At 49.5% G+C, this 27,328-nt stretch overlaps 1 protein-coding gene and 1 pseudogene across 7 annotated transcripts; both read right to left on the minus strand.

Annotated features, from left to right (window-relative positions):
• Positions 1-697: 697 nt before the first annotated feature.
• Positions 698-17,103, minus strand: Plxnb3 (plexin B3). 7 transcript variants are annotated; one of them, XM_042269459.2, is made up of 36 exons: positions 16,977-17,103; positions 15,574-15,664; positions 12,986-14,020; positions 12,397-12,576; positions 11,557-11,685; positions 11,366-11,466; positions 10,539-10,668; positions 10,207-10,363; positions 10,005-10,113; positions 9,807-9,921; positions 9,552-9,677; positions 9,349-9,465; positions 8,816-8,909; positions 8,562-8,731; positions 8,195-8,346; positions 7,872-7,977; positions 7,075-7,205; positions 6,676-6,852; positions 6,379-6,574; positions 6,025-6,264; positions 5,765-5,926; positions 5,545-5,690; positions 5,335-5,435; positions 5,035-5,258; positions 4,702-4,880; positions 4,464-4,530; positions 3,735-4,062; positions 3,505-3,608; positions 3,310-3,406; positions 2,764-2,942; positions 2,459-2,619; positions 1,955-2,102; positions 1,734-1,798; positions 1,591-1,666; positions 1,387-1,461; positions 698-1,148 (listed from the first exon to the last, which is right to left on the minus strand). In XM_042269459.2, exons 2-36 carry the CDS (start codon positions 15,577-15,579, stop codon positions 963-965), a joined length of 5,769 nt encoding a protein of 1,922 aa, XP_042125393.1. In that variant the 5' UTR covers positions 15,580-15,664; positions 16,977-17,103; the 3' UTR covers positions 698-962. The 7 variants fall into 7 exon arrangements, with proteins under 7 accessions (XP_042125393.1, XP_076418189.1, XP_042125391.1 ...); XM_076562074.1 differs by having other exon boundaries at positions 698-1,056; positions 5,545-5,696; XM_042269457.2 differs by having other exon boundaries at positions 5,545-5,696.
• Positions 17,104-19,466: 2,363 nt separating this feature from the next.
• Positions 19,467-19,593, minus strand: LOC121825929 (small nucleolar RNA SNORA70; annotated as a pseudogene).
• Positions 19,594-27,328: the final 7,735 nt, after the last annotated feature.

Consider the following 27,328-nt stretch of genomic DNA (forward strand, 5'->3'; position numbering starts at 1 on the left):
GGGCAAAAGTGAAGCTAGGAAGCCAACCAGAAACTTCTGAAGGAAGTAGAAGGGGCTTGGCAGTGGCAGTGCTTATCCCAAGGTAGGAGACACTTTATCCAATGTCCTATGATTAAGAAAAGAAAAGAAAAGAACTGGTGGGGCTGGAGAGATGGCTTAGAGGTTAATAGCATTGGCTGCTGGCTGCTCTTCCAGTGATCCTGGGTTCAATTCCCAGTAACCACATAGTGGCTCACAACCATCTATAGTGAGATCTGGTGCCCTCTTCTGGCATCTAAGCATACATTCAGGCAGAACACTGTATACATAATACATAAATAAATCTTAAAAAAAAAAAAAAAAAAGATAGGGCTAGCATAAATGGAGACGATAGCCTCCCTGCCGGGCTTGAGAGGTCAGGAAATGAGGGACAGAGCAAAGTATGGAAGGATTAATTACTTCTTTCCCCAATGATGGCAGATTACAGCCATTGGACCAAGGGCAAAGGTGAACAGACGAAAGGCTTGTAGAGAAGCCCTGTGCAGAGTCGGTGTGTCTGGGGAGTAAACCCTGGTATTGGGAGAAGTAGCATCCTAGATCTAGAAGGTGAAGATGCAGGTTGTTCCCCCACAACCCTTACTCATGCCTCTCACCTTAGCCCCAGGGAGTACTGAGAGTTCACACTTGGCAGGGAAAAGCAGGGGTGGTGAATTAGGACTTTTTTTTTTTTAAGATGTGTTTCTATTTTATTTCCAGATGTGATTTTCCAGCAAGCAAATAAATACAGTGGGAAAGATGGTAGGGATCATTATAAATTAGAAACAAGCCAGATGGGTGGTGGAAGGCACTCTATATAGTCCTGCTGACCCCTCCTCAGGAACTGCTTGGTCAGGGACATATAGCACTTTGGTCGTGGATCCTGCCTACTGTTCTATAAGCTGGCAGGTCTCAGGTAACCACTGTGGCTCTTGTTCACAAGTCAGTCACTTTGTTCTCCACCAGGGCAGCGATCTGCTGCAGGCGGCAAGCCAGCTGCATCTTCTGGGCCACGGGGTCCTCTTCCAGGGCACTGATAATCTGTCAGGGCAGTAGAGTGTACCTGCCTGAAATCCCACTCCTCTGCCCATCAGACCAGGGCTATCCAGTCCTTTCTCCATCTCAACAAGGGCCTGGGTGATAGAGTAGGGGCTCTCCTGGAGACCTGCCCAGGGAGGCCCTGGTGAAAACCAGGGCTACCTCCCAACCTGGGCCCTTCCAGCACATGATGGCTCCCTTCCTTCATTCCCTTTATCTGGATTGGGCCACCCCCAACCCTATCTTCCCATCAGGGAGGTTCTGTGGGTCATTGTCTTAGCTACACCTCCTCCAAGTGCCTACCCGCTCCCCTCAAGAGTGCTCTGGCCTCACCTGGTCATAATACCTGTGGATGTGGTTGTAAAGTTCTCGAAGAGCCTCCAGACAGTGGGGAGCAGAGGTGTAGTTCTATGAGTAGCATGTGGAGGGCAGTGAGTATCTTATCCCAGACCTCAAGACCCAAAGCCCTCCACTCCTACTCTGCCAGTTACTCTCCCCCTAAATGTGGAGGACTAGGTCCCCTGGGCCATGCCTCACCCCAGAGAGTTCAGCCAGAGCTGAGTTCATCTCCTGATAGCTCGCTGGAGAGCTCTGGTGAATGTCTGCGTAGTACCTGGAGAAGTCAGCAGGGTTAGGAGCCTGTATCTCTGATCCCCAGCCCCAAAGGCTCTGATACCTACTTCTCCACCATCTGCTTGTATCGAGGGATCTCCCGGGCATAGAGCAGTTTGTTCACCGGGGAATCCTGCTCCAGGTAGAGGAGATGAGAAGTGTAAACGGGGGTAGGAGAGCCACCTGTACCACTTCCATGACGCCATCCCTCTCAGCACCCAGGCTCTGTACTGGGTTTCCCCACAAACTTTTCTTCTATTTGCCTCCAGTGGCCTACTTATGCCCTCACCCTGCCCACTTTATGCTCCGAGACCATGCAGGAGTCGATGAAGGTCTGTGCAATGACAGCCAAGATGGCATCCTCGTTGTCTGACACCCGCACATCAAAAATGAGCTGTGGGTTCTTCAAGGCATTCACCCAGAATCGCAGCAGTAGGCTGTAGGTACAGGTCAGGTGTGGAGATGAGGCCTGGCCTACTGTTGTGGCGACCTCCCCTTGTATTTCAGCTCCCCACTCCTCCACATAGATGTCTGTCCTGAAGCTGGGGACCTAGGCAGCAGGGAACTCAGGCTTTGTTTTCCATGAGAAGCTATCCTCATGGCCCAAGTGACCTGAGCTTGGACTCTCCTATTATTAGTCCAGGCTGGGGAGTGAGGGCAGATACTCAGGATGATGCTGTAAAGTCTGAGTTCTTATCTTGGACTTGCTACCCTGTCGTGATGAGGACATGTCCTTTTAAATTCAATAGACCACCAACACAGTGGGAAGGAGAGGGGTCAACAGGAAAGGTACCTGTTTGTCTTCCAAATGTGCAGGGTCTCCGGATCCTCTATGCCATGTTTCTCTGCCAGCTCATCCAGGAAGTCAAATAGGTACTTAACAGCAATAGGCACAGGCCGATTCACGCTAAGAATGGCCTGGAAGGTGTCATCCACAAACTTCTGCAAGGTTCTCTGCAGGCAGGTCATGAGGACCACATGAAGGCAGGGTGTGAAGGGGGCTAATCCCTGCTTCATCAGAACCACACCTCCTCTTCAACTCCATCATAATTCCTTGACAACCCTGTTCCATTGCCTGGCTCCCCTGGCAGCACCAACCTTCATTGAAAGTAAACGGGTGAGATAGATTTCAGGAATGGCCTTGGCTCCTGCCCGTTCTCGTTCTCGTTCCCGGAGGCTGCTGTGCCGCACTTTGGCCCCTTCTGACTCCTCAGTGGCCTTCACCAGGTGCCAGAGCCGAACTCCACCCTCCTCACCATCTTCCAGCATGGGGATGTCTACGAGCACAGAAGCTTGGCCTCAGTTCCATGCTTCTGCCCTCAACATGCAACCTAAGATATATAGGCCACACTTCTCTTGGGGTGGAGTTGAGGAAAGAGCAAGGAGGGAGAAGGTATGGGACGAGGGAGAGGTGGTTCAGGAACTTGCTCATCCTGACATCCCATGCATCCAGAATTTCCACAACTTGATTCAGCCTAGAGATTTGGCTACCCCACTGGCAAGGAGGAGTAGGAAACCCAGATGAGGCAGATAGGATGGCCAGGACTGCTGGCCCAGCCTGGGGTTCTAGTGAATCTAACCCTGGGTCACCCGAACACTGCTGGTGCTCCTGGCAGATGAGCATGTCTAGACCAAGGGACTCACTCTCTCCAGAGGGGCAGCCAGTCTGGCCCAGTCTCTGGGAGACAGTGTCACCATTGTGCAGCTGAGGAATGAGCACCACTGTTGCTCCATCTGGGACCTGCAGATGGGAAATGAAAGCAAAGGGGCTCCCTTCACATGTTAATTCTGGAGGCAGTCCCTGCCCATCAACCTTGTCCTGTTGCTGCCCACTAGCACCTTGTAGTGTTGCAGGGTGTTGAGTCTCTTCCAGTGGTTTTGAGTCACGGAGGTCAAGTCCTCATCTGACAGGGTTAGGTGACCAGCTAGTCCTGAGCGCCACTCTAGAAGGACTCAGAGAAGCCCATAAGCCCACAGCCTGCTTCCTGAGTTCCTTATTAGCAGGAACTGAGCAACTGCAGGTGTGGGAGGAGCAGTGGGTGAGCAAGGAGTAAGGCTGGCTTTCTCACCAAGGTCTAAGGAGTGCACTGAAGGCCTCTGAGAGAAGGGGGTTCCCTTGTAGACTTGATCTAACATCTTCTCCTTGACTTGGGTTATGGTGTCTATGTCAAGCACCCGGGCTGGCATTCGCTGCACCTCGCTGTTCCCTGCTACCCCACAAGACTCAGGTCCCACTAGTGCCATCAAGGTCAAGGGCCGGAACTCCACATCCTCTCGTAGCAGATGGCTATCATTCAGAGTTCGTTTTGCTTTGCCTGTCACAGCGTCCACAGGGCCCTTGTCCACCTGGTACTTGATGGCCCGGAAGAGCATGTACAGTGGCTCACCAGCCACTTCCTACAACCGTTAAGATGTGCCGGACATTGGTCACAGGGCTAGTGGACCCAGTAAAGCCCAGCAGAGGACATGGTGGGTCTGGGAGGGGTAGTTAGCAGCCTACAACAAGGATTAGCAAAAGCCAGCCAGCTAACACAGGCCCCTGGGCTGGGCCCCAAGCCCTTTTTGTCCCTGCTTAACAGTCAGCTGGAGAAGGAGCACAATGCCTTCCCTTATCCAGCACTCTTGTCCTAGGCCTCTCATGGATCCACCAAGCAGAGAACAGGATCTCATGACCTTCATTTGATGACCCACCCTAAGCCTCAGCCAGGGGTCCTGGGGAATTTGGGCAGCAGTTATGGAGACCACAAGCAGGCAGAAGTTTCTAAGTGTTGGGGAGGCATGCTGGAAAGTGCCCTCACCTTTAAGAAGTCATAGAGACAGATGGATAGCCAGTTGGTGAGCAGCTTCTCTACCATGGTCTCTGTCCTGTGTGAAGGAGGCCCCAGGGCCCTGGTGAGGATAATCCTACAATTCTCTCTGACCCCACTCCTAGAGTTCTTGGCTCCTGATCTCAGGGCCAGATCCCACTCAGCATATATTGGGAATGGGTCAGAGATGAGCCCCTGTCCCTGCCCCCACACCCAGGTCAAGGCCAACCTGCGTAACATGAGCTTAGGGTTCCTGTGTACATAATGGGCTGCTAGGTCACCAAGCAGAGTTCTCAAGATGTCGGTCAAGTACTCAAGCTTGCTGTGCAGAGCCAGGGAAAGCAGTGAAGCCACATGGCAGCGGTCCCTCTGGGAAAAGTTTGGCTGCTCCTCCAGAGTGTGGATGAGCTAGGCAGGAAGTTGGTATTCACTCCACAAAGCCCCATACCATCCCTATTCTGTGGCCATGTCCCTACCTGTGTCTGGCCAGTCCCCAGCCCCACCTCCCTACCAGCTGAGACTCCCCTTCCCTGTCTGTCCCCACCATCCATGTGGCTCTCACTGTGAGAAGGAAGAGCTTGCTGTTGAGCAAATTGGAGAGTTGTGTAAGGCCCTGGTGCATAGTGGCACAGCGATCTTCTTCCCCAGGCCCTTCAAGCTCTGGCTGCAGTGGGCAGCCACCATGGCCGGGGAAGAAGGCACGCTCAGCATATGTCCGGTAATCCAGGAAGGGTATCCCACTGGCCTCTAGGTCACTGGTGAGGTCTGTCATCTCAGTCATCAGGTCTGCAGGCCAGGACCCATAAAGATGTGGGTTCAGGCCTGGTGGATTCCCTGTCCTCCCACCTGTACCCTCACACACCTGTGAACTCCTTGCGACACTGGTCGCCCACACCAGTCTCCAGGTTCTCCAGCTGCACCAGCACCTTCTGATAGTCTCTCAGGGCCTGCTTGCTCTTGTGCCTGGAGCCAGAGTTTAGGCATCAGCCACAGGCCCAGACTAGGATGGCCCCTGGCCTGGGGCCTGCCATGGGAAATTTGCCCACATGTGCTGAAGAGGGAGCATCCTCACCTGTACATGAGTGTGAGGAGCAGCACTGCAGCAATCAGCACAGTAGCACCCAGGCCCAGGCCCACCTGGGCCTCCACAGGAAAGGTGGACATCGTGGGCTCTGCTTCATACTGGACAGGGCCCAGAGCCAGGCGCACATTGCCCATCTGCACCTGGGGGAGCAGGGCTCCTGAGCATGGGCCTACAGTATGCTGGCCCTCCACCAGGGGCGCACACTCACCACGAACTGAGGCAGGGTGCCTGAACCATTGGCTGGCTGAGGGGCATGGTGGGGTGGCTCGCAGTACAAATGAGTAAGCGTCAGCGTCTTCACCAGGCACTCTCCATCCCCAATGTGCACCCGCACCTCCTCCTTGCTGATCCCTAAGTTGAGGCCCTCACCCTGGGACACATAGCAGGAGCCTGAGCTTGTGGAATCCCACCCCCATCCTCCTCCGGGTGATGAGTGCCCAAGCAATGGCACACTGGTGGCACACCTACCTCCACATCCAGGACATGACCTGGCTTGAGGCGGTAAGGGTGAGTGAGTCCTTCATGACTAAGTGGGACCAGGCGAGGGTTAGGCTGGTACAGAAATCCCTGGCCCCCACTAGCACTGGCAAAGTCTACTTGCATGTTGTCTAAGGCAAAGAAGACCCTCTTTGGGATGGCCCCATCTGGCACTGCTGGACTGTGGCACAGGAGGAGGCTAGATGAGTTAACAGAGCACAGAGTGGAGCACTGGAGGGGATAGAAATGCAGATCAGTGAGTGGTCTTGGTGATCATCCCTGCCCCCTCACTAAGCATTCCCTGGGGATGACCCTATTCTCTGCTAGTGGTGATAGGGGACTCACCTGTAGCAAGCCACTCTCAAGCTGGATACAACCCTGGGGATCTGCAGCAGGGGCACCGCAGTTCCTCCTTGGGTTCACATCCTGGCCCTGGCCCCCCAAAGCCTTTACCTGGTCCTCATCCTCCAGCCACACAGACAGCAAGGGCTGCCACACGACATCTAGGCCTATACCCCTGACTCGAATCAGTCGTCCACCCCTGTGCCAGGATGGAAGTCAGAGAGTTGAGAGGATCTTGGGTAGCTCAGCCTTAGTACCCTATCTTTCCAGTAGTTCACTGCAGGTTGGCCAAGTACTCACCCCCGAAAACTGACACTAGGCTCTGCTGCCACCAGCTGGGGATTGGCAGTATATCGAAATGGGGTGGTGAGCAGTTTGCGCTCAACATGTCCAAAGACTACAAGGACTACTGCTTCTCCTGGCTCTGCTTGGGGCATGGTGTGGCATATGATGGCTTCAGGACACACAGGCTCCTGGCTGCAGGGGAAGGGATATTCTTACTTTGGGCTCAGCCTTAGACCTGGCCCAGTCCTTCAGGAAGAGACCCACATGCTTCCCTCAGCAGGGGCAGAGGTTGCTAGTACCACTTTGTTTAGAATTTCAAGGAAGCCTTGAATGCACTGCCCCATTGTATAGGATGGTCCTCCATTTGACAGTGGCCAGGCTCATTTTGACAGGTGAGCTGTGTTGGATACTTACATGAGGCAAGGTTGGTCACCTACAAAGGCCCTGATGTTGCCTCCTGTCTGGAGGTACTGCCCATGGATGGTGAGCTGGGTACCCCCTGACTGGGGACCCCACTGAGGACTCAGGCTTAGCAGGACAGGGTCCTGGGGAACAGAGTAGGATGGGGTAGACACAAGGCCCACCCTTAAAGCCCTCTAGCTTTGAGGTAAAGGCCCATTTATTGGTTTATTGAGTCAGGGGCTTCAGTTGACTGCACCCTACTTCTGGAAGTGCCATGCCTTTCTTCTTCCACCTTTTCTGACTAGGCTAGCTCCCCTCCTGTCTGCCCATGCCCTTGCTGTCACCTCCCTTTGGGGGGCACTTTACACCTGGGACCTCCCAAGCTCTAAGCTCTAGGATCCAGTCACCAATTAGAGCAGCAAAACTTGCTCTAATGGTCCTACTTTCACCCTGGGCTTTCCATTCCACAGTGGTCCAACCATGTGCCCAGGGCTCCAGCTAGCATCTAGGAGTATCCCTACTTTCTCCACATCCTCTACTGGGGCTGCAACAAGTTTTGCACGCACGTCACCCTGACTGTCTGCTGTTCTTGCTTCTGCACTGCCTGCCTGCCTCCTGGACAGCTGCCAGTGATAGTGTCCATGTCATCACAGCACTGCCCCTAGCCCGCTCTCCGCTGAGAACATGCACCTTCCTTCTTGGACATAGCAGCAGTAGTTCCTGCTGCCCTTGGATCCAGTTTGACATCTTTACATAGTCCTCCTTCCCAGCATACCCTGCATTAGGACCACCTTGGGGGAGTTACTGACCTGGTAGATGAAGTGCTGGGTTGAGATGCCGGGAGGACGACTCTTAATGGCCACTTGGACAGGCCCAGCAGTGCCATTGGGAGCAGGGGATATCACACACACAATCCTGGTGAATCAAGGTCCAGTAGCTGCTCAAGCCCTGGGGGAGTCTTTCAGGGGCTACCTGGAGCCTGCTCTTCCTCTGCCGCTTGTTTCCCTTTTGTGCTCTGACTCAGGCCCTCACATTTCTTGGCTGCAAGCCTCCCCTCTCTCTGGGTCGCCAATTTCTGAAGGCCTACTCTGGATAGCATCCCTATCCTCCCCAGCCTGCTGAGGTGCCTCACCGGGCAGAGATGCGGTAGAGAGAAGCTTCAGGGTTGCAGGGCTGGCCAGCCACAGTCACAGCGTTTTGCACATCAGTAAAGGCCTGGCCCAGGTTGGAACCCAGGATGGTGATGGCCAAGCCACCTTCTGGGGGACCAGTCAGGGGTTCAATCTGTAGCAGAGAAGGATGGCAGATAGGATCCCCCAAAACCACATCCTACTCTTCAGTGGTGCTGCCCAGTTAGCCAACTACTGGAGAATGTCTGGATCAAACTACTAGAGTCTAGGAGTCTGAGGCAAGGGGCTTGATGTAGGAGAGTATTGGACAGTGGAGGCAGGGCCCTTGGGGAATGGGGAAGCCAGGAACTACAGGGGGGAGAGTCTCACCACATCAATGGTGGGTGTAGGGCATAGCTGTTCCACAGTATCTGGTGGGCACAGTGGCCCATAGCGGCAGGAAGGCTGGCCATCGCCACACCACAGACAGCTTAGGCTTCCATTGGCTGCCTGGCAATGGCTGCAGTCAGGGTGACCCACAGCACAGTCATACAGAGTCACTGGGGAAGGTGGGGCAGCATGTTGAGCCACTGCCCATGAGCCTCATATCCTGCCCCCACCTGCCTTGTCACCTCAGGGCTCACCATGAAGATCATGGGCATTGTCCAGCCGTTGGATCTCACCTCTGGTTACATAGATGGGCACTGGGAGCTCCCTCTGGGACATAGAGGGATGGAACTGTGGGCAGAGGGTAGGGTCAGGCTTGAACCCCACTTGGGACATCTCTCCCTCCTGGTTCCTCCAGAACACTGTCCTTAGAATGGGTGTGATTGTCCTCTGCATCTCTAAGCAGAGGAACAGAGGCTGCAGGCACCCTGCTCCTGATACATGCTGAGCACAGAGTGGGCTTTTGTAAGTAATGGTAAGTAGAAGAGGGACTGGGCAGAGCGTTCTCTCTCTCTCTCTCTCTCTCTCTCTCTCTCTCTCTCTCTGTGTGTGTATGTGTGTCTGTGCGTGTGCGTGCGTGTGTATGTGTGTATGTGTGTGTGTATATGTGTGTGTGCGCGTGTGTATGTGTGTGTGTATGTGTGTGTGTGTGTGTGTGTGTGTGTGTGTGTGTGTGTGTGTGTGTGTTTGAGTGGAGTGGGGCTGCCCAAGACACCAAGCAGCTTTTCACCTGCTGGGCCTGGCAGTGAATGAGGCCAGAGTCCTTGGATGTCTCCTCTAGGAAGGCAGGTAGCTTCTGCAGTTTTCCAGGCAGCTCTAGCCAGCAGTAGTATAAGGCAGGCAGACCCTGGAAAGTGCAGATGCCATAATGTCAGTCTTGTGGACACTGTCTTCTCTCCCCTCATTCATTCCCCCATCCACCTGACTACTCACTCGGAAATAGTGAAGGTTCTGAATGTGCAGGGCCAAATGGCTCTCCCAGCCCACAGGCACCAATTGGGGACTTGCTAGGCCCTCAACCTGAGGACAAGCCCCTGGGCCACGAACCTGGATGTCCACCTAGGGAAAGGACAGCCTTAGCCCTTCAAACTTGCATGGGACCACTCCTGGGTAGGTCTGGTCCTGTCCTGCTGGGATAGCCTTTTGGGTCGATCAAGTGCAAGGAGTTCTTATGTTGATCATACCCACCTCCTGGGCACTGTAGACAGTCTTCTCACCCTCTGGGCAGTGCTCGCTATATACACAATGGCTGCTCTGGGGGCACCAGTGGCACCGCCACAGGCTGCCCACACAAGTGCGACACCTGGAGGGGCAGGGATGTTCTCAGGCTGGGCACCATCTTGGATTTCCACCCTTACCCATCAGGAGCCAGATCCAGGAACTCACGGGGCAGCCACTTCCAAGGCCTGGACAGCACTGCAGTCATAGAAGGAGAAGGTGGTGGCAGCCACAACCACATCCTCAAACATCAGAGCCAGGGGCAAGGTGACATGATCTGGAAGGGGACAGTGAGTGGTGGCAGAGAAGGTCTTGTAGCTCCTGCCTGCTCCAGTTCCACCCCAGGATCCCTACTCAAAGGTCCACTCACCGGAGCCTGGAGGGTTAGGTGGCACCTGATCTCCAGGAGGGGTGACACAGACCACATGGGGCCCTTCCACATGAGCCAGACTGTCATAGTCCCCAAAAGCACAATGGAAGTATTCATCCATAGCCAGGGTAGGCAGCCGGGGAACAGACAGAGTGACCTATGACACATGAGAGGGAAACAGGGAGATGATGGATCTAGAGCAGAGAGGTGTAAGTATCATGCTGGGGCTGTGGGCAGAGGCATCTAGGGAAGAAGTGGACAGGAAGCATCTAAGATTGTGTTCCCAGAGACAATGGCCACACTGGCTGAAACCATCAATGTCAGTGCCTCACCTGGCCCTGTTCCTGGCGGGGGTGCTGGGCTGGTAGCAGGCTCTGAATGTGAAGGCAGTAGTTGTCTTCATAGCTCCACAACCACTGGTTTGGCTGGGCTGCCCGTCCACACTCGCCCCTCCGAGTACACCTGCCAGGTAGGAGCCCATTGGTTCACCACGTGAGTCTCAGGCTCCCTGGCATGGGGTTAGGAGGATGGCTTGGCTGGAGTGCAGCAAGGAGGAGGAGTGAGGGAGCATGGGGCCTCATGGCCAGGGTGCAGGCTTTAGCCTTCACTATGAGTAAGAGGAAAACACTTCCTTCCTTTCTCCCTCTTTCCTTCTCCTCCAACAAGGGCCCATGTCTCCCAGGCTGGCCTGAAACTTTACTATGTAGCTGAAGATGACCTTGTTTTCTAATCTTCCTGCCTCTGCCTCCTAAGTGCTGGGATTACAGGTGTGTACCACCATGCCTAGCTTATACGTGGTAGGAGTTGAACCCAGAGTTTTATGCATGCTAGGCAAGCACTCCACTAACTGAGCTATATTCCCAGCCCACAATTCAGGTTTTCATAAATTAGTCCTGAGCTGACAGCCCAGGATGGAGGAAAGCTGGAGTGGACCAAGGAACATCAACAGCAAGTCATGGGTCCTGGAAGAGGTGTCAGAGGCCGGGCTTGAGGTGGGATTACTGGAATGAGAGATGAATGGTGACCTGGTGAGTTGAGATGAGATTAAGGAGCTCAGCAACACTGAGCCAAGTGGGCCTCTTGGAACACCTACAGTTGCTTCTGCAGTCAGCTTCCTGGCCCCCAGAGCCAGTTGGTTTAAGCCTGGGCCCATGCTCACCTGCCCTGAAGGATGCACCAGCCACACAGTGGGTCCCTAGCCTGGAGGCAGGTGGTGCAGTTGGGGAACTGAGGACAGGCTGCCACAAGAATCCGGTCTACCTGGATGGGCAGTGAGGGAGAGGTAAAGGTGGGTTATAAAGACTCAGGTCACTTAGACACATCACACCCAGTTCCAGAGACAGACCTTACCTGCTGGGCAGTCAGGACATAGAGGTGGTTCCCACTATTGTCTACCAGCAGGTCTGGGCTGATGGCTGAGCCTGGGGGCCCCACTTGCTGGGAATGGTATATCTGGCTTTGGGAGCTGTTTAGGAAGACCTGGACAGGAGCACAAAGATAGGACTGGGCCACTCTGCCAAGCCAAGACCAACTTTCTTGATGACTTAATGATGACCATTGAAGGCACATGCTTTCCTGTCTTCTTTACAGGAACATAAAAACTCTCAGGAAGTAGCCTGTTCCTCCAGAACCAGACGCCCCTCCTGCTAGGCCATCAAGATACAGACACACCACTTTCTCTCATTCAGGACCCTCAAGGTTAATCCACTCTCCAGGAAGTAACAAGGCTGGGGCAGTAGAAGTGCCCTGGCTGAGGCTCTTGAATATCAGGCCATTCTGCCATATGAGAACGACAACAGCTATAGAAACAAAAAGTTCACTGGGAAGCAGGGTTTGTTTTAGAGAGAATCCTGAGTCCAGGCTACTTCTGAGCTCAGGTCCTCTGGGCCTGTCTACATACCATCCCCACCCACCTTCAGCATCACTCTCATTGGTTAGGAGAAGGCGCAGCTGCCTCCAGAGGTTCCTGGGTAGTATCTCATTTGGGGACTAGAGCAGGAAATGGATCATACCAGATGTCCAGGTGCAATGAAGCCTTCTGACCCACCAATGGGGCACAGCTGAGAGGTAGAGTGTCCTGAGGCTTTCCTGAACCACAAGTGGTAGGGCCACCTGGACAAGCAGCAAAGCCAGGCCAAGCCTGAAAGTGTGGAGGCCATCTAAGAACACCCCCATTGGTCGGGATCTCACCTTATGTAGCTGGCCCTGGGTGTCTCCCAGGAAGGCTATCGTGTGCCCATCTGCCTGGAGAGCAGCCACTGCACTGATGGGCTGTCCCAGCTGTAGCAAAGGCTGGGCTTCCAGGGGTTGGCGGCCTGCGATGGGGCTGGGGGTGTGTTCGTCACCACAGGGGTATGACTCAGGGGAGTCCTGGATAGGCAAGGTGTGGAGAATCAATACCCAGGAGGGTGGGCATGCCCTCCCCTGGGAGCAGAGGATACCCCTACAGCCAGTGAAAAAGGAGTTGGGAGGAATCAGGAACCAGAGCATCCTGGCCAGGAGGGTCTGGAAAGCTGGTCCCCCAAGCCTTACAACATCACAACTTGTCCCACAGAGGAAGAGAGACAGAAAGAAAAAGGCTGAGAGCAGGTCGGAGCTTGGAGACAGAGCCATCTGCTACCTATTGATATAGCTAGCAAAGAGGTTAACCAGTAGCTATTCCTGGAGAGTACCCCTGTCCCATACCACAGAGGGAGAGAGCTGGCAGGGCAGAGTAAGGAACAGAAAAGGAAGACAGAACCCATGGTCAAAATTTGGGAGTCAGGCTCTCATCACTCACCGGAGGCAGGGTGATGCAACGGGATGTGACACCATATTCCACAGTGGCTTCTTCCATGCCACTGGGACCCTGACCACCAGTGGTATAGCAAAGTCGCCTGGCCTGTTCCATACTCTTGTCCAGGTCAGCTAAGGGAAAGGCACACAGGGCTGCCTGTGCCTGACTTGTGCCTGCTGCAAATGCGCCTAGCAATGTGTCTGGAGCAAGGAAGGCAGCTTGGATAAGGCCCTGGCCATGGCAGGCAAGGGGCACTTCCACATAGGAGTAAAGGTTGACATCTCCAAGGCAGACACGAGCTACATAGGAGCGATATTCAGCCTGGGCCCGGGCTCCACGCCGACGGAAGACAAAGTAGGCAAAGTGGGTATCAGAGAAAGCCCCCACATAGCTATTGTTATAGTCTGAGAAGTCTCCCACCACGAGTCGTCCCAGACCTTCGCTGGAGAAAGGCTGCGGGCCAGCCAGCTGGCGCACAGTTAGGGGCGGTACCCCTGCTGACAGCTTGCCTGCCAGGCCCCTGGCCACCAGCAGGAGGTCTCGGCCTGGCAAGGGCACCACTAGGCCCACTGTGGTTACTCCTGGGGTATTGGCAGCCACAAACTGCCCGTCACCAGGGTCCTCAGCCTGGTACAGCACCTGAGTCACATCCCCAAGGCTCCGCTTCTCACACACACCCTGCCTCACTTGCCCACAAGCCACCAGCTCCTGGGCCCTGCTGCTCACTAGCAAGAGCTGGTTGGCATTATCAGTGAGCTGGGCCTGGGGGCACTCAGCCAGGTCATGGAAAGGCACACAGTCAGGACTGTCGATGACAGGGCCAGTGACAGCCACAGCCTCCATCTTCAGCTCAGGGCTGAGCTGGAAGAGGTGATTCACGGCACCCACGTAGAGTGTGCCCTGGCCTGGCTCCAGCACCAGGTGGTTGAGGCTGGTGTTGTGTACAGAGAAGCGATGGGCTCTGGTCAAGGGCAGCAGCAGCAGGAACAGCAGCAGAAGGTGGAGGCTGAAGAGAGGCCAGGGAGCCATCACAGGAGCCTGGAGGAAGTCAGTCAGCATGAGGCCTGATGGGAGAATGCTGAAGGTACTCCATTCCCCACCAGGCAGAAGAAGCAGGCAAGGGAGAGAATGAGAACTAAAGTGGGAAAGAGACAGGATCAGAGGAAGGCCAAAATGGTGAGAGAGAGAGAGAGAGAGAGAGAGAGAGAGAGAGAGAGAGAGAGAGAAGAGAGAGAGAGAGACACAGAGAGAGAGAGACAGAGAGAGAGACAGAGAGAGGAGAGAAAGAGAGAGACAGAGAGAGAGAGAGACAGAGAGAGACAGAGAGAGAGAGAGAGAGAGAGAGAGAGAGAGAGAGAGAGAGAGAAGAGGGGGGGCTCAGGGGGAGGCAGCCAGGGAGAGGACAGAAAGGACAAGGAAAGTATCCTAGATTTGGAGAAAGAGACAGGATGGGAATGAGGGTACACAAAAAAAAACGATTTTTTTTTTAATCTTCTGCTTTAAATGCATGTGAACTATAAAGTGGACAGACCCTGAGAAGCCATATGGGCATGACAGAGGGATTCTGAGTGACAGAGGGGCAGGAGAAGGAAGGGGATGTGGGAGAAGAAAGCCATATCTGCAGGGCAACTGAGTATGGTCACTCAGACAAAGAAAGAACATAGAGACAAGAGGTGCCACACCATCATGTGTCAAGGGAGGTTTCACATAGCAAAAGGGATAGAGAGAAAGCCCATTCTAGGTAGTCAGAGCCAGCTGCATAGAGGGACCTTTACTAGCTCAGTGAGACAGCCAAAGAGAGCTTTGACTTCTGGCCAAGATGCAACCAGACTCAGGCATACTGACCCCCAAAACAGTAATGAACAGGTGGCCAGCGTCAGGACCTTAGACAAACACTGGGTGGACAGGGGAGCTTTGAGCCAGCCTGGAGGGTGCTGGGGAACTCTGGGGCACCAGGAGTCAGCTCAGGGTGCCAGAGTGATGGACCCCAACAGCTCGAGTCTGTGGGGCCCTAGCTCCAGATCAGTCTCAGTGTAGGAGCACTGATGAGGACAGACATGAGAGAAAGGTCAGAGAGAGCTTGACTGAAGCAGAGGACAGGGAGTAGGGAAGCAGGACAGAGGTAGCCCCAGTTGTGAGTGGAAGGGGCCCTGAATCTGAGACACTGAGGGGAAGGGCCAGCCCCCAACTCCCCTCTAACCCAAGAGCAGGCAGCAGCAGCCACTGAGCAACTGCCCAACTAGGTGCCATTCAGACAGATTTGATCCTGAATAGAGCTCTAGCAAGAGGGGAAGGGCTGGTGACAGATCCTGAACTGAGCCATGTGTCAGACAGAAGCCACCTACTGCCACTCAGAAAGACCCCAGGTCCCCTTATCTTGAGAGCACAGACAGGAAAGACAATTTCCTTTAGTGCCCATGTGTCTCTGTGACAAAGTTGAGTGTGTGTAATGGAGGAGATGAGGTTGTTACCCAAGAAGGCAGAGGATATAGAAGCTCCCTGCAAGGCTGCCCTATGCCTAGCCTGGGCAAATTTATCCCTCTCTGCATTTCGCAGTGACATCTTTGGGAATATAGGGCCCAGACACTTACCACCATTACGGAGTGCAGAAATGGGGTCTCCTCACATCAGCTGCCTCAGGGCAGTGGCGATGGGCACAAGATGGCTGTGGGGGGCATTGTCCTGAGTGGGAGGGAGACAGTCAAGGCTCAGCCCCATTCATGCTGGCCCTGGGGGAGGAAGGAGACAGGGGAGGGGGCAAGGGCCTGGCGACCGGGCTCCACCACAGCTGGCAGCTTTGTCAATAGTGGCCTGGCCAAGGCAGCCCTGCCTCCACCCCAACAATGTCCCCTCTGTCCAGAGGCCCAGGCCAGGGACCTGCTATCTGGTGCTCTTACCCCCACCAGGGCTGTTCTAGCCAGGGGGCTCCCTGCCACTCCCGGTCTCCAGGGAGACACCCCCTGAGATGTAGAGACAAAGGGATAGGGTTTCCTTGAGCCAATTATCCCCATGTGGCCCACAACTGTTGTGCCAGTGCAGAGTGCTCCCTCCCTGAGTTTCCCTGCATCCCTATAAAGAGCACAGGATAGCCCCAAGCCCCCACCACAGGGCCAAAGGCTCTGAGCCCCTGAAATGCCAGCCTTGGCCTCAGTAGCCTTGTTTCTGGCTGAAGTGCCAGTCCCAGCTGTCAATGCCTGCCTTTGTCCAGGCTAAGGCAGAGGAGGCGCTGACAAAGACAGCCCATGAAGACGACCTTCTCCCCCGCCTCCTGGCCTGAAAGAAGATTGTCCCCACCCAGCCCTACCCCCAGGACTGGCCAAGTTGTGCCAGTTACAGTGTGGTAGTGGGGAAAGCCAGCGGAGGACGATGCACGGGAGGGGCTGAGGCACAGGGACCGTAGGGAACTTTACCAGAATTGAGCCCTGGGCTTCAGACATGGAATGAATAGGAAGGTCCTCCCAGGGTGGGCCTTCCACCATAGGAGGGAAGGGAGCGGCAGTAGCGGCTGGCTCCCTACTGCACTCTTAAGGCAACTTTGGGGCCAGCTAACCTTAAGGCCCATGGTACAGGGACATGTTTACTCAGCTTAGGGTTTTTGCTACGTCTATAGTTCACATTAGCAGCAAGTTCCAGGGTGAAGAGGCAGGTGGCTGTTGCCATCTGGCTAAGCCGGTTGGTTGGCTGTGGGGGTGAGGTGCCTCCTTACATTACACCCCATTCCAGGCTGGCACCAGCTTTTTCATTTTTGGGTCAGACCCAGAGAGTTCTCACTCTCCTAGCTCCAGTGCCAACCCCTCCTGGGGGACACCATGCCTGCAGGTATCCCACAGGTGTCTCTGTGGAGCCAGATTGGTGTCTGATGACCTTTGCTTGACTCCAGTTAGTCAGCCCAACAGATCCTATCTTCTCCCTGCCCTTAGCAGCCCTGAAGCAGTGTCCTTAGGCCCAGTGGTCCCTGCACACGGTATCCAAACCAGCCCCAGCTTCTACCTACCTGGTGGACCACTAATGGTCTGGGGAGCAGCTGCTTAGCTAGGAGCGGTCCCAGGGGAGCTCCAGTTTCCTGACTCACAACGCAGTTATGCCCAGCCCAACACATCGCAGCGATCCCAGGTTGAGAGCCCAACCCATTCTGGCCCGCCCCTTTGTCTAACAGCAGAAGGCAGGCTTTTGCTCCCTGTGCTGACTTCAGCAAATGTAGTTGAGGACTGGCTATAGGTACCTGACTGGAGCTGCTAACAACAGGCCACTGCCCAAGGTGAGCATTTCCTAGCCTCCCACAAAGTGCCCATTGAACATGTAGAGAAAAAGAAAATATTAATATCCAATGATATTAACACATTTTGTCCTCCTAATGACTCCAGAAAGCTTTGGTCATTTCCTCCAGGCAACTGATGGGGAAACCAAGGCAAGGGAAGTTTCATGGCTAGTAAGTGGCAAGGCTAAGAGTTACCTACAGGGTTCCAACCTATATCCATCTGGCCATGTGGTCTTGAACTGTAAACCTTGGCAGGCATAGAACAGGAGGGAAATGGATGACATGCCCCTGTTCTTTTGAAGAAGCAAGTAGTATTTGTCCCCTGACTGGAGCATAAGATTGGTGAAGGGTGAACTGCAAGGGTGCAAAGGTCAGCAAATCATGGTCACAGCTGCTAGGTTCCAGAACTTGAGCTTGCCTTCCCAGGCTTTCTTGACAGCTTTACATTTGGTCAAGTGCAAACCTATGGCCCTAGGATGGAGAATGTGGGGAAGCCTGGATCAGGGATGCTATAGCCATGGAAAGAAACAAATGCATTGCAGGTGTGTTTGGTGGTATAGACATAGGATCTTGAAAGCCTGGTACCATATAGGTGCAGGTGGCAAAGATGGTAGAATTCAGGAGCTCTACCCTGGGATGTCCTTTCTCTACAAGCTGGTCATCATAGAAAGAGTGCATGGAGATGAGGAAGAAAAATGGAGGAGCCCATATGCTGGAGGGGAGATGGTTAATGAGACCTTCTGGATACGGAATGACAGCTTAGCTTGGGGTGACCTGAGTACTGATGGTGGTTTATATAGAAAGTTCCCAGCCAGGGTTGTTACACAGAGAAACTCTGCCTTGAAAACAACAACAAAACCAACCAAACAAACAAACAAACAAAAAACAAACAAAAAAAAAACAAAGAAGGAAAGAAGGAAGAGAAGAAAGCACATTTCTAGCCTACCAGAGCTATGCAGTGAGAGCCTATCCCGAGTAGTAAGAAAAAAGAAAAGAAGAAAGCACAAATATCTTCAGTTTAATTTTGGGAGTGTTTCCTACCTCTTTTGTCACAGAAGGAAGCACATCTATGGACAAGCAGCCTCATTCTCTGTAATTCTACATGTGAAGTGCGTGCACAGGCTTCTTTCATGCCCTCTGAGCAGTCAGGAGCAGCTGCAGCTGGTAACATTGGTGCCCTATGTTGACTCCAGGAGTGAATATCTTCCACAAAAAGAACTATGCTGCTACAGTCCTGCATATGGCTTGTTCCTCTTAATAGCACCCTTTGTAGGTGTGTCACCCTGCTCTACATGAGTCCTCCACAGAGCAGCTGTATGAAACTCTTATTTATAGGTAGGGAAGCAGCCTCTACTAGTCTGGTGCCATCTCCTGACTGTGTGCCTGGGTCTCTAGATGCTGGCAAGGGACTCACTGGTCAGAAGAGATACGGACTTCCTGCCTCTCCCACTTCCACTGTATATGTGGTGTCTTCAATACCTCCAGTGCACTTGAAATTTGAAAAAATATTTTATTTTATATATATGGGTGTTTTACCTGCATGTATGGCTGTGCTCTACATTTGTGCCTGGTGCCTAGAGAGGCCAGAAGAGGGCATCAGATACCCTGGAAGCACAGTTACAGACAATTGTGAGCAGCCATATGGGTGCTGGGAATAGAAGCTGGGTCCTCTGCAAGGGCAGCCAGGGCTCTTGAGACATCTCTCCAGCCCCAAGCATTTTTTTTTTGAAACAGGGTCTCACTGCATAGCCTTGGTTGGTCTGGAACACAATCTGTAGACCAGGCTGGCCTCTAATTCACAGAAACCCTCCTGCTTATGCTTCTTAAGTGCTGTGATTAAAGGTACATGCTACTATACCTGGCAGGAGTTTGTGTAAGATTTTTTTTCTTTTTTAAACTTTTTTAAAAAGATTCATTTATTATGTATACAGTATTCTGCCTGCATGTGTCCCTGCAGGCCAGAAGAGGGCACCAGATCTCATTACAGTTGGTTGTGAGCCTTCATGTGGTTGCTGGGAATTGAACTAAGGACCTCTGGAAGAGCAGTCACTGCTCTTAAGCACTGAGCCATCTCTCCAGCCCTCTGATGGCTTTTCAAGTCTCTGATGGCTCACAACCATCTGTAATGAGATCTGGTGCCCTCTTCTGGCCTGCAGGGACACATGCAGGCAGAATACTGTATACATAATAAATAAATAAATCTTTAAAAAAAAGGAGCCATCAGAAAATTGTCTCCCAGGTCCCTTAGGGTAGCTCATATAAGCAATACGGTGAATTCACTCCAAAAGAGTGTGCTGTTTGTACACCAGGCCCCCATGGGGGAAAGGGATCTGGTCAGCTTAATTGTGTGTTTGTGTGTGCGTGTGTGTGTGTGTGTGTGTGTGTGTGTGTGTGTGTGTGTGTGTGTGCTAGTTTTTTGAGACAGGGTTTCTCTGTGTAACAGTCCTGGCTGTCCTGGAACTCGCTCTGTAGACCAGACTGGCCTCAAACTCAGAGAACTTCCTGCTTCTGCCTCCTGAGTGCTGGGATTAAAGGCTTGTACTGCCACTGCCTGGCTTCTATGTATATTTTTGTGTGTGATCCCAGGCCCTCATGGAGGCTAGGCAAATGCTCTCTTGCTGAGCTATATCTGCAGCCCCTGTATTGTGGGAGCCCGTTCTCGGGTTCCTCGTGGCTTTACCCAGCATGTCCACATAGAGGATAATTAGGACCACGGGCTTGAGTGCAGGTGTCTGAGATGGTCTGCACTTGGCTGTGCTGGGGGAGGAGGTCTTTTGCTCCACCCCTTGGCATCTCTATAAAAACCCTGGGGCAGAGACAGTCGGGGCCCATTGGAAAAGGTTCCAGGCCCTCTTGAGGCTATCCTTTATTTTCTATCTGTTTATCTCTGCAAGATTCTCCACAATAAATCTTTTTATCTAATATTTCCTGCTGCTCACACTCAAGAAAACTCTGGGGAACTGTGGGGTTGGTGGGTAAACGCCCCACAGAATGGCGCCATGAACAGGAGCTAAAGAAAAAGGGGGGACTAAGACAAATGAACATGGACTAAAGACGAAGTAATAGGGACTAAAGATAAAGGAAAATAATAGTTTTATTACAGAATTTTTGGTGAAAGTGCTGAGTCAGCCCTGCCAGTGGAAAGGCATGCCAGTGTTATGGAATGTATTTATATATATAAAATTGAGGGGCAGGGGTTTTATCTTCGAGAGAAAAGGAGGAAAGCAGACTGGAAGGATGTCCAATGCTGCAGCGCAAAATTCTCTTCTGTCAAAATTTTCTATCTTCTATCCTTTTCTGAATCTCTGTGAAAAATAAGTATAATGTATAGGGTAGTAATATAGTGTAGAAAAACTTAGAAATGTAAGATCGTGTAGAAAAAAAGGCAACTAGACAGAAAAACTCTTCAATTTTCTAACTTTGGGGGCTATGAATGCAAACTGGGGGAAAAATCTTTCTTTGGACTTTACAGGTAATAAAAAAAGCTCTTCTTTCAGTTTATGGGGAAGAAAAAGTTTCCTATGGAAGCTTTTGTCCTGGGGACAGCTGAAATGCTAAGTCCAAGCATCAGGAGAAAGTGTTTTCTCCCTGAGGCAAAAATGGGGGTGTAAAAAGCCAGAAAGTTTAAAGTTCAGAAGTTTTGGGAAAAGTTGGTCTTTCTCTTTTTTTTTCTTTTCTTTTCTTTTTTTTTTTTTCTCGAGACAGGGTTTCTTTGTGTAGCTTTGTGCCTTTCCTGGAACTCGCTTTGGAGACCAGGCTGGCCTCGAACTCACAGAGATCCGCCTGCCTCTGCCTCCCGAGTGCTGGGATTAAAGGCCTGCGCCACCACTGCCCGGCAGTCTTTCTCTTTTGGGAGGAAAAAATCTTTCTCTTAAACGAAAAGCTTTTCTTGGAAAATTTTTGGGGAAAAAAATCTCCCTAAAAAGCCTTAATCTCTCAAAAGCTCTCAAACTTAAAAACTAAAGCCTTAAACTTTCTCAGAAGGACAAGAATTAGAATCACCTGAAGATATTAGTATGGGGACCATCAGTGATTAGCTCTAAGGGAAAACAAACCTCTTAAGACAGCAAAATCTAAGTTCTCTTTCAAGCTTTAAAAATCCTTCCAGCAACGCAGGAGGCAGGGACAAGTTCCTAAAATCCTCTAAGCTCTGTCTCTTCAAGCTAGTAAAAGGCAGTGGGTCAGAGTCCCCTGAGGGAAACGCTTGGGAGAGTGTGGGTAAAGAGCTACAGAGAGCCCAAAAGGGCAGGAAACTTTACCTGAGAAAAGCAAAAGAGCCAAACTTTTCAGTTATGCCAAGCTGAGGCATCAAGGGTTTTGTTTCTGAGTGAGTGTTTCAGAATGAAAAGGTACTCCTAATCATCCTAATGCAAAGATCCCCTGAAGCAATGCAAACTGTTAGCGTGGTATCCTAGCTTCTGAGCAAAAATTCAGAGGCGACTGGCCAGCGTCTCTGAGTTGGAGTGCATTTCGGGGATACTAGGGTTCCTGCAATTGTAAACTTCCTGGAGCACAGAGCTGAGGCAGGAAGGTGCAGGACCCAGGGAAAGATTGCCAATGAACAAACAAAGCTAAAACCAGTGGGAACGCCACAGTTATCCGCTTTTCTACAAGTCCCGGGTTGATACTCCCGTTCCAAAAGCAAAAAACTTTGTTCAAACCTCCTGGGCAAGAGTTTGTACGCAAGTCTGGTAAAAAAGAACCAGTTGACTCTCAGACCTGAAAAGAACTGTGGGAAATGAAGTCCAAAAGCTAGCTTGCAATAAGGGACTGATATAAGGGAAATGCATTCTGGGAAGGTAGTTTTTCCGCTAAAGATGGCGACATTGCCCTGAAACACTTTTGTCAGCTCGAAAATACGTTCATGGTAAACTTAAAATACAGCTTTTAAAAGAATAACGAGGAAAATCGTCTAAGAGTTTAAGTGTCAGTTCCAATGAAAAATTGAAAGGATACGGAACTAGGTGCTTCGAGGTTTGGGGCTCCCTTGGTAAAATGCCTTATTTACCCTAATAGCTGTGCAAAGTTTTTACGGTAGTTGGATGACAAAAAGCTACCTTTAAGAGCAAACAAGCCACTTTAAAATCCTTAAGAAAGCAAGAGAAAACAGTTTATACACTGAACATTGTTTTAGATATGAGGAAACTTATGGGAAAATAAAGTTCTTTGCCTTGAACAAACTGCCTGCAATGAGTAATTCCTTTGCAAATCTAATAAGGAGACAAGGAAACAGGCATTCAAAAAAGAAATGACTGGTTTATAGACTGGAAACAAACTTCAGAAAATCTAGCTGTCTTACAAAAGAGTTGCTTCACCTGAAAGTTCCTTTATAAGAAATCAATGCTAAATATCACAGCTGCTAATAACATTAGGAGTTAAAGCTAATGAAATGAAAATACTAAATCCTGAAAGTGCCTTTTCTCAAAGTAAGCTAATGAAGGATACATTTCATGAAAGAACATCTATGTTCTTGACTCCTTTGAATAGTAACAGTTTTGGTGAAAATATTGGAACTAACAACAACCAAGTCAAAATGTTCAACAAATTCAAGATGTTATTCACAAAAGAAATCTGCCATGCTTTGTGGGCCATAGTAGAGCTCACTCCAATCTTCCTGGTCCTTTAGCTGAGGGTAATGCAATGGCTGATAAGTTAACAAAGATAGTAGCATTATCCCAAGTGGAAATGGCTCAACAGTCACATGCTCTTCATCATCAAAATAGCAAAAGCTTAAGAAAGCAGTTCAAGGGGCTGGAGAAATGGTTTAGAGGTTAAGAGTACTGACTGCTCTTCGAGACGTCCTGAGTTCAATTCCCAGCAACCACATGGTGGCTCACAACCACCTGTAATAAGGTCTGGTGCCCTCTTCTGGTCATACATGCTGTATACATAATAAATAAATAAATCTTTTTTTAAAAAAAAAACTATTTAAAAAAAAAAAGAAAAGAAAGAAAGCAATTCAATCTTGCCAAAGAAGCAGCTCGTCAAATAGTTAAATGATGTGGGGTATGTCCAAAATATTTTCCTGTCCCTCACTTAGGGGTAAACCCTCAAGGTCTTCTTCCCAATCATCTATGGTAAATGGATGTTATGCATATTGCAGAATTTGGCAAATTAAGATATGTACATGTGACCACTGACACTTATTCAGGAATTTTAATGGCTAGTGCACCACCTGGGGAAGCTACAAAACATGTAATTATGCACTGCTTGAAGTGTTTTTCGTATATGGGTATACCAAAAATTATTAAAACTGATAATGGTTCTGGATATAGTAGTAAAGCATTTCAACAATTTTGTACCCAATGGGAAAGCGTACATAAAACAGGTATTCCTTATAATCCTCACGGACAAGGTATTGTAGAAAGGACTCATAGCTGTCTTAAAATACAACTTCAAAAAATGAAAGGAAGAAATTTACCCTCAATCTCCACATAATGCATTAAATCATGCTATTTTTGTTCTGAACTTTTTGAATGTGGATGTCTATGAACAGTCTGCTGCAGATAGATTTTGGCACAGTGGCACCCAAGCGACTTTTGCTCAAGTGAAATGGAAAGATTCCTGCTCGGGATTATGGAAGGGTCCTGATCCTGTTTTAATATGGGGTCGAGGACATGTTTGTGTTTTTTCACAAGAAGAGAATGAAGCTCGGTGGTTACCGGAGCATTTGGTAAGGAGCGTGGAACTAAGGAAGGTCAGCTCCAATGAGGTTCCTATAAAGGAACCAGAATGAAAGTGGCTCGATTAGCATTTCTGAGGTTTTGTCACTGGTTAATGCAAACAGTGAGGAAATAAGAGTTCGGAGCTGGGCTGCTTTGGGCTTTACTAGCTCCTTTAGAAAAATACTTTATATCACCTAATAACTGTGCAGTACTTGGCGAAGAGCTTTACAGCAGCTAAATACGGTAATTTCACCCTGAGCATGAAGTGAAGTTTTTCGGTAGAGCAAACCAAGAGTACTGCTGTAATAGAAACGTTTGTCTGAATTGAAGCACTTAGGGGAGCTATTATGAATTTGGGTGAAGGGACAGCCTCTAGTTAAAAACCATTTACCACTGACAGTGCATCTCTGCCGGTTCCGGAATGGCTAAGAGAACTGGCAACTTTGGAGTGTGGTTTCGTCCTGGGAAGGTTACAGTCCCCTAGCAACAAGTATCACAACTCTATAAGGACAACACTCACTAAATCCCAGTGTTGTATAGCAAAGCTGACTATAAACTCTAAACTTTAGAAATGATGTACATACTTCCTGTCTAGTTAAGAGAATCTTTCTAATAGAGATAGTGATAATAATTAAGAGTAAGAAGTAGAAAAAGATGAAAATAAGATATGTGAATTTGTAGAAATTCTATCTTTTAGATCTCTGTGTAAAGAAATCTTTAGGTGTTTGCTAAGTTAAATATATGCTAATGGTAGCCCTATATAAGTTTATAAAATAGATCTATAGAGTTTTTTTTAAGAATATAAGCTTGCAAGAAGTATCTAAGGTAGTATTAAGACATGTAGTAATAAGCTTGTAAGAAGTAAAGATACTAGTTGTAAATGTAAGTTTAAATAAGAAATAAGATAAGTATATAAGAAGTAATAAGAAATATATTTGCTAAAGTAGTTCTATAGTTTCCTTAAAAAGTATAAATAAGTAGATGTTAATGTTATATGTGAGTTTGTAAAAAAGTGTAAATATTGAGTGTGAATCTATGCTTAATGTATATGGTTGAAAGAACCTGAGACACAGAAGGTAGTGTCCCAGTAGACTGCAAAGTAGGCAGTCTTAATGGTTTCAAAAGTTCCAGAAGCCACTAAGAATGGTGGATGCCAGAACCAGCACAACAAGGCATCTGAGAGCCGTGGAAAATCAACGCAACACAGAAAAACCTGAGCTAACATCAAAAACGGTGCGGTTTAGAATACTACTGTACCTAAAAAGGTCTCTGGCTTGAGAACAAAAGTTGCAGAGACGCTTGTTTGAACTAAAATTGCTAACTGCAAAAAGTTTTGGTTGAAAAACGTCTCTTCGTATTTGGAAGTGAAAGCCTGATACCAGAATTTATTTCTTGTTTGAACTTTTTGAACTTAAAATGAGATAAAACTACAGAAAGATTTTGGTTATGGATTTCTTCATATTTGGAAGGCTAGTACCAGAATTTATTATTTGAATTCTAGGACTTAATGAACTGAACAATAGATTTCATTGCAATGGGACAATTTTGAGTTTACTTATAGTAATGACCTAGAAACTGTTTTCTGGAATTTGGTTAAAAATGGAACTGTTTAAATGAAGAAATTTATTGTTTCTACCTAAAGATGCAACTTTGTGTATGCATATGCTTTATTACCTAGTGATTCATTAATTGTTTTATGGAACTCTGTGGTATTGTATTCCCCCAAATATCGTACATGCTAATAAATTTATCTGGGGTCAGAGATAGAGCAGCCACAATATTAAACATAAAGGATAGGCAGTGGTAGCACATGCCTTTAATCCTAGCATTCCACAGGCAGAAATCCATGTATTCAAGGATACTGATAGGCATGGTGACTCATCACGCCTTTAATCCCAGGGGGTGGTGGTAGAAAGCAGAAAGATATATAAGGCTGAGGACCAGAAACTTGAAGCATTGGCTGGTTAAGCATTCAGGCTTCTAGCAGCAGTTCAGCTGAGACCCATTGGGATGAGGACTCAGAGGCCTCCAGTCTGAGAAAACAAGACCAGCTGAGGATCTGGCGAGGTGAGGTAGCTGTGGCTTGTTCTGTCTCTCTGACCTACCAGCATTGACCCCAATAACTGGCCTTGGGTTTGATTTTATTAATAAGAACTTTTAAGATTCATGCTACAGAACTGTTTATGTAAAAATAGAATTACTTATGGAACTGGTTTTGTGTTACAATTGGAACTGTTTAAACAGAAAAGTTTGGGTTTTCTAACTAGCCTTGGGACTTTGTTTAAAAAATTATAAAGAAGAGGAGTTATGAGGTTGAATTTCTTTGCAGAAATTATGTTTAACCTATTGATATTAATGTATCTTGGTTTTGTGGAGTTAAGGAAATATTTAAGTTTGATGTGAATACATCAAAGTTTTTCCTATGTTCTGTTAGCAAGAAAATTCAAATGATTAAGAGTTAAAGTTGGCCGGGCGTTGGTGGCGCACGCCTTTAATCCCAGCACTCGGGAGGCGGAGGCAGGCGGATCTCTGTGAGTTCGAGGCCAGCCTGGGCTACCAAGTGAGCTCCAGGAAAGGCGCAAAGCTACACAGAGAAACCCTGTCTCGAAAAACCAAAAAAAAAAAAAAAAAAAAAAAAAAAGAGTTAAAGTTGTAAGACGGAGAAAATTGTTAACTATATATAGCACCATATATGCTAATTCAAATGGTTCTGTTAAGAGTTTGCTTTGAGTTGTAAGATTGAGAGAATTGTGACTATGTATAGCAATATTTATGTTAACCTGTTAATGGTAATAATGAAGCTAAGGGATTCTTTAAGTTTGTAGTCGCCTTAAGAGTTTTTGGTTTAGAAAGGGCTTGAGGCAGCTAAGACTGCTGTAGTCACCTTGGACTTAATTCAAAAGAGAAATGCCATCTTTATCACCCTCTACTCCCATACTGGGAGGTGTAACAGCTATGGAGATTGCTGTAAGCCATTAATAGTTTATATATGTATTAAGAAGGAGGGACCTTTGGGAGCCTGTACTCGGGTTCCTTGTGGCTTTACCCAGCAGGTCCACATAGAGGATGATTAGGACCATGGGCCTGAGTGCAGGTGTCTGAGACGGTCTGCACTTGGCTGTGCTGGGGGAGGAGGTCTTTTGCTCCACCCCTTGGCATCTCTATAAAAACCCTGGGACAGAGACAGTCAGGGCCCATTGGAAAAGGTTCCAGGCCCTCTCGAGGTTATCCTTTATTTTCTATCTGTTTATCTCCGCAATAAATCCTTCTATCTAATATTTCCTACTGCTCACACTCCAGAAAACTCTGGGGGAGCTGTGGGGTTGGTGGGTAAACGCCCCACACTGTATGTGTGTTTTGGCATTTTTGTTTTGTTTGAGACAGAGTCTCACCCTGTATTCTAATACAGCCTCTAGACTGGTC

The sequence above is a fragment of the Peromyscus maniculatus genome, chromosome X (assembly GCF_049852395.1).
Source record: "Peromyscus maniculatus bairdii isolate BWxNUB_F1_BW_parent chromosome X, HU_Pman_BW_mat_3.1, whole genome shotgun sequence".
Lineage (NCBI taxonomy): Eukaryota > Metazoa > Chordata > Mammalia > Rodentia > Cricetidae > Peromyscus > Peromyscus maniculatus.

What these genes read in the sequence shown, in the direction of transcription:
- Plxnb3 (XM_042269457.2), bottom strand. An exon ending in TTCACTGCCAGGCCCAGCAG is followed by an intron (nt 8,910 to 9,348) that starts GTGAAAAGCTGC and finishes CTCTGCCCACAG; the next exon opens with TTCCATCCCTCTATGTCCCA. An exon ending in CTACACCCACCATTGATGTG is followed by an intron (nt 8,347 to 8,561) that starts GTGAGACTCTCC and finishes TCTCTGCTACAG; the next exon opens with ATTGAACCCCTGACTGGTCC.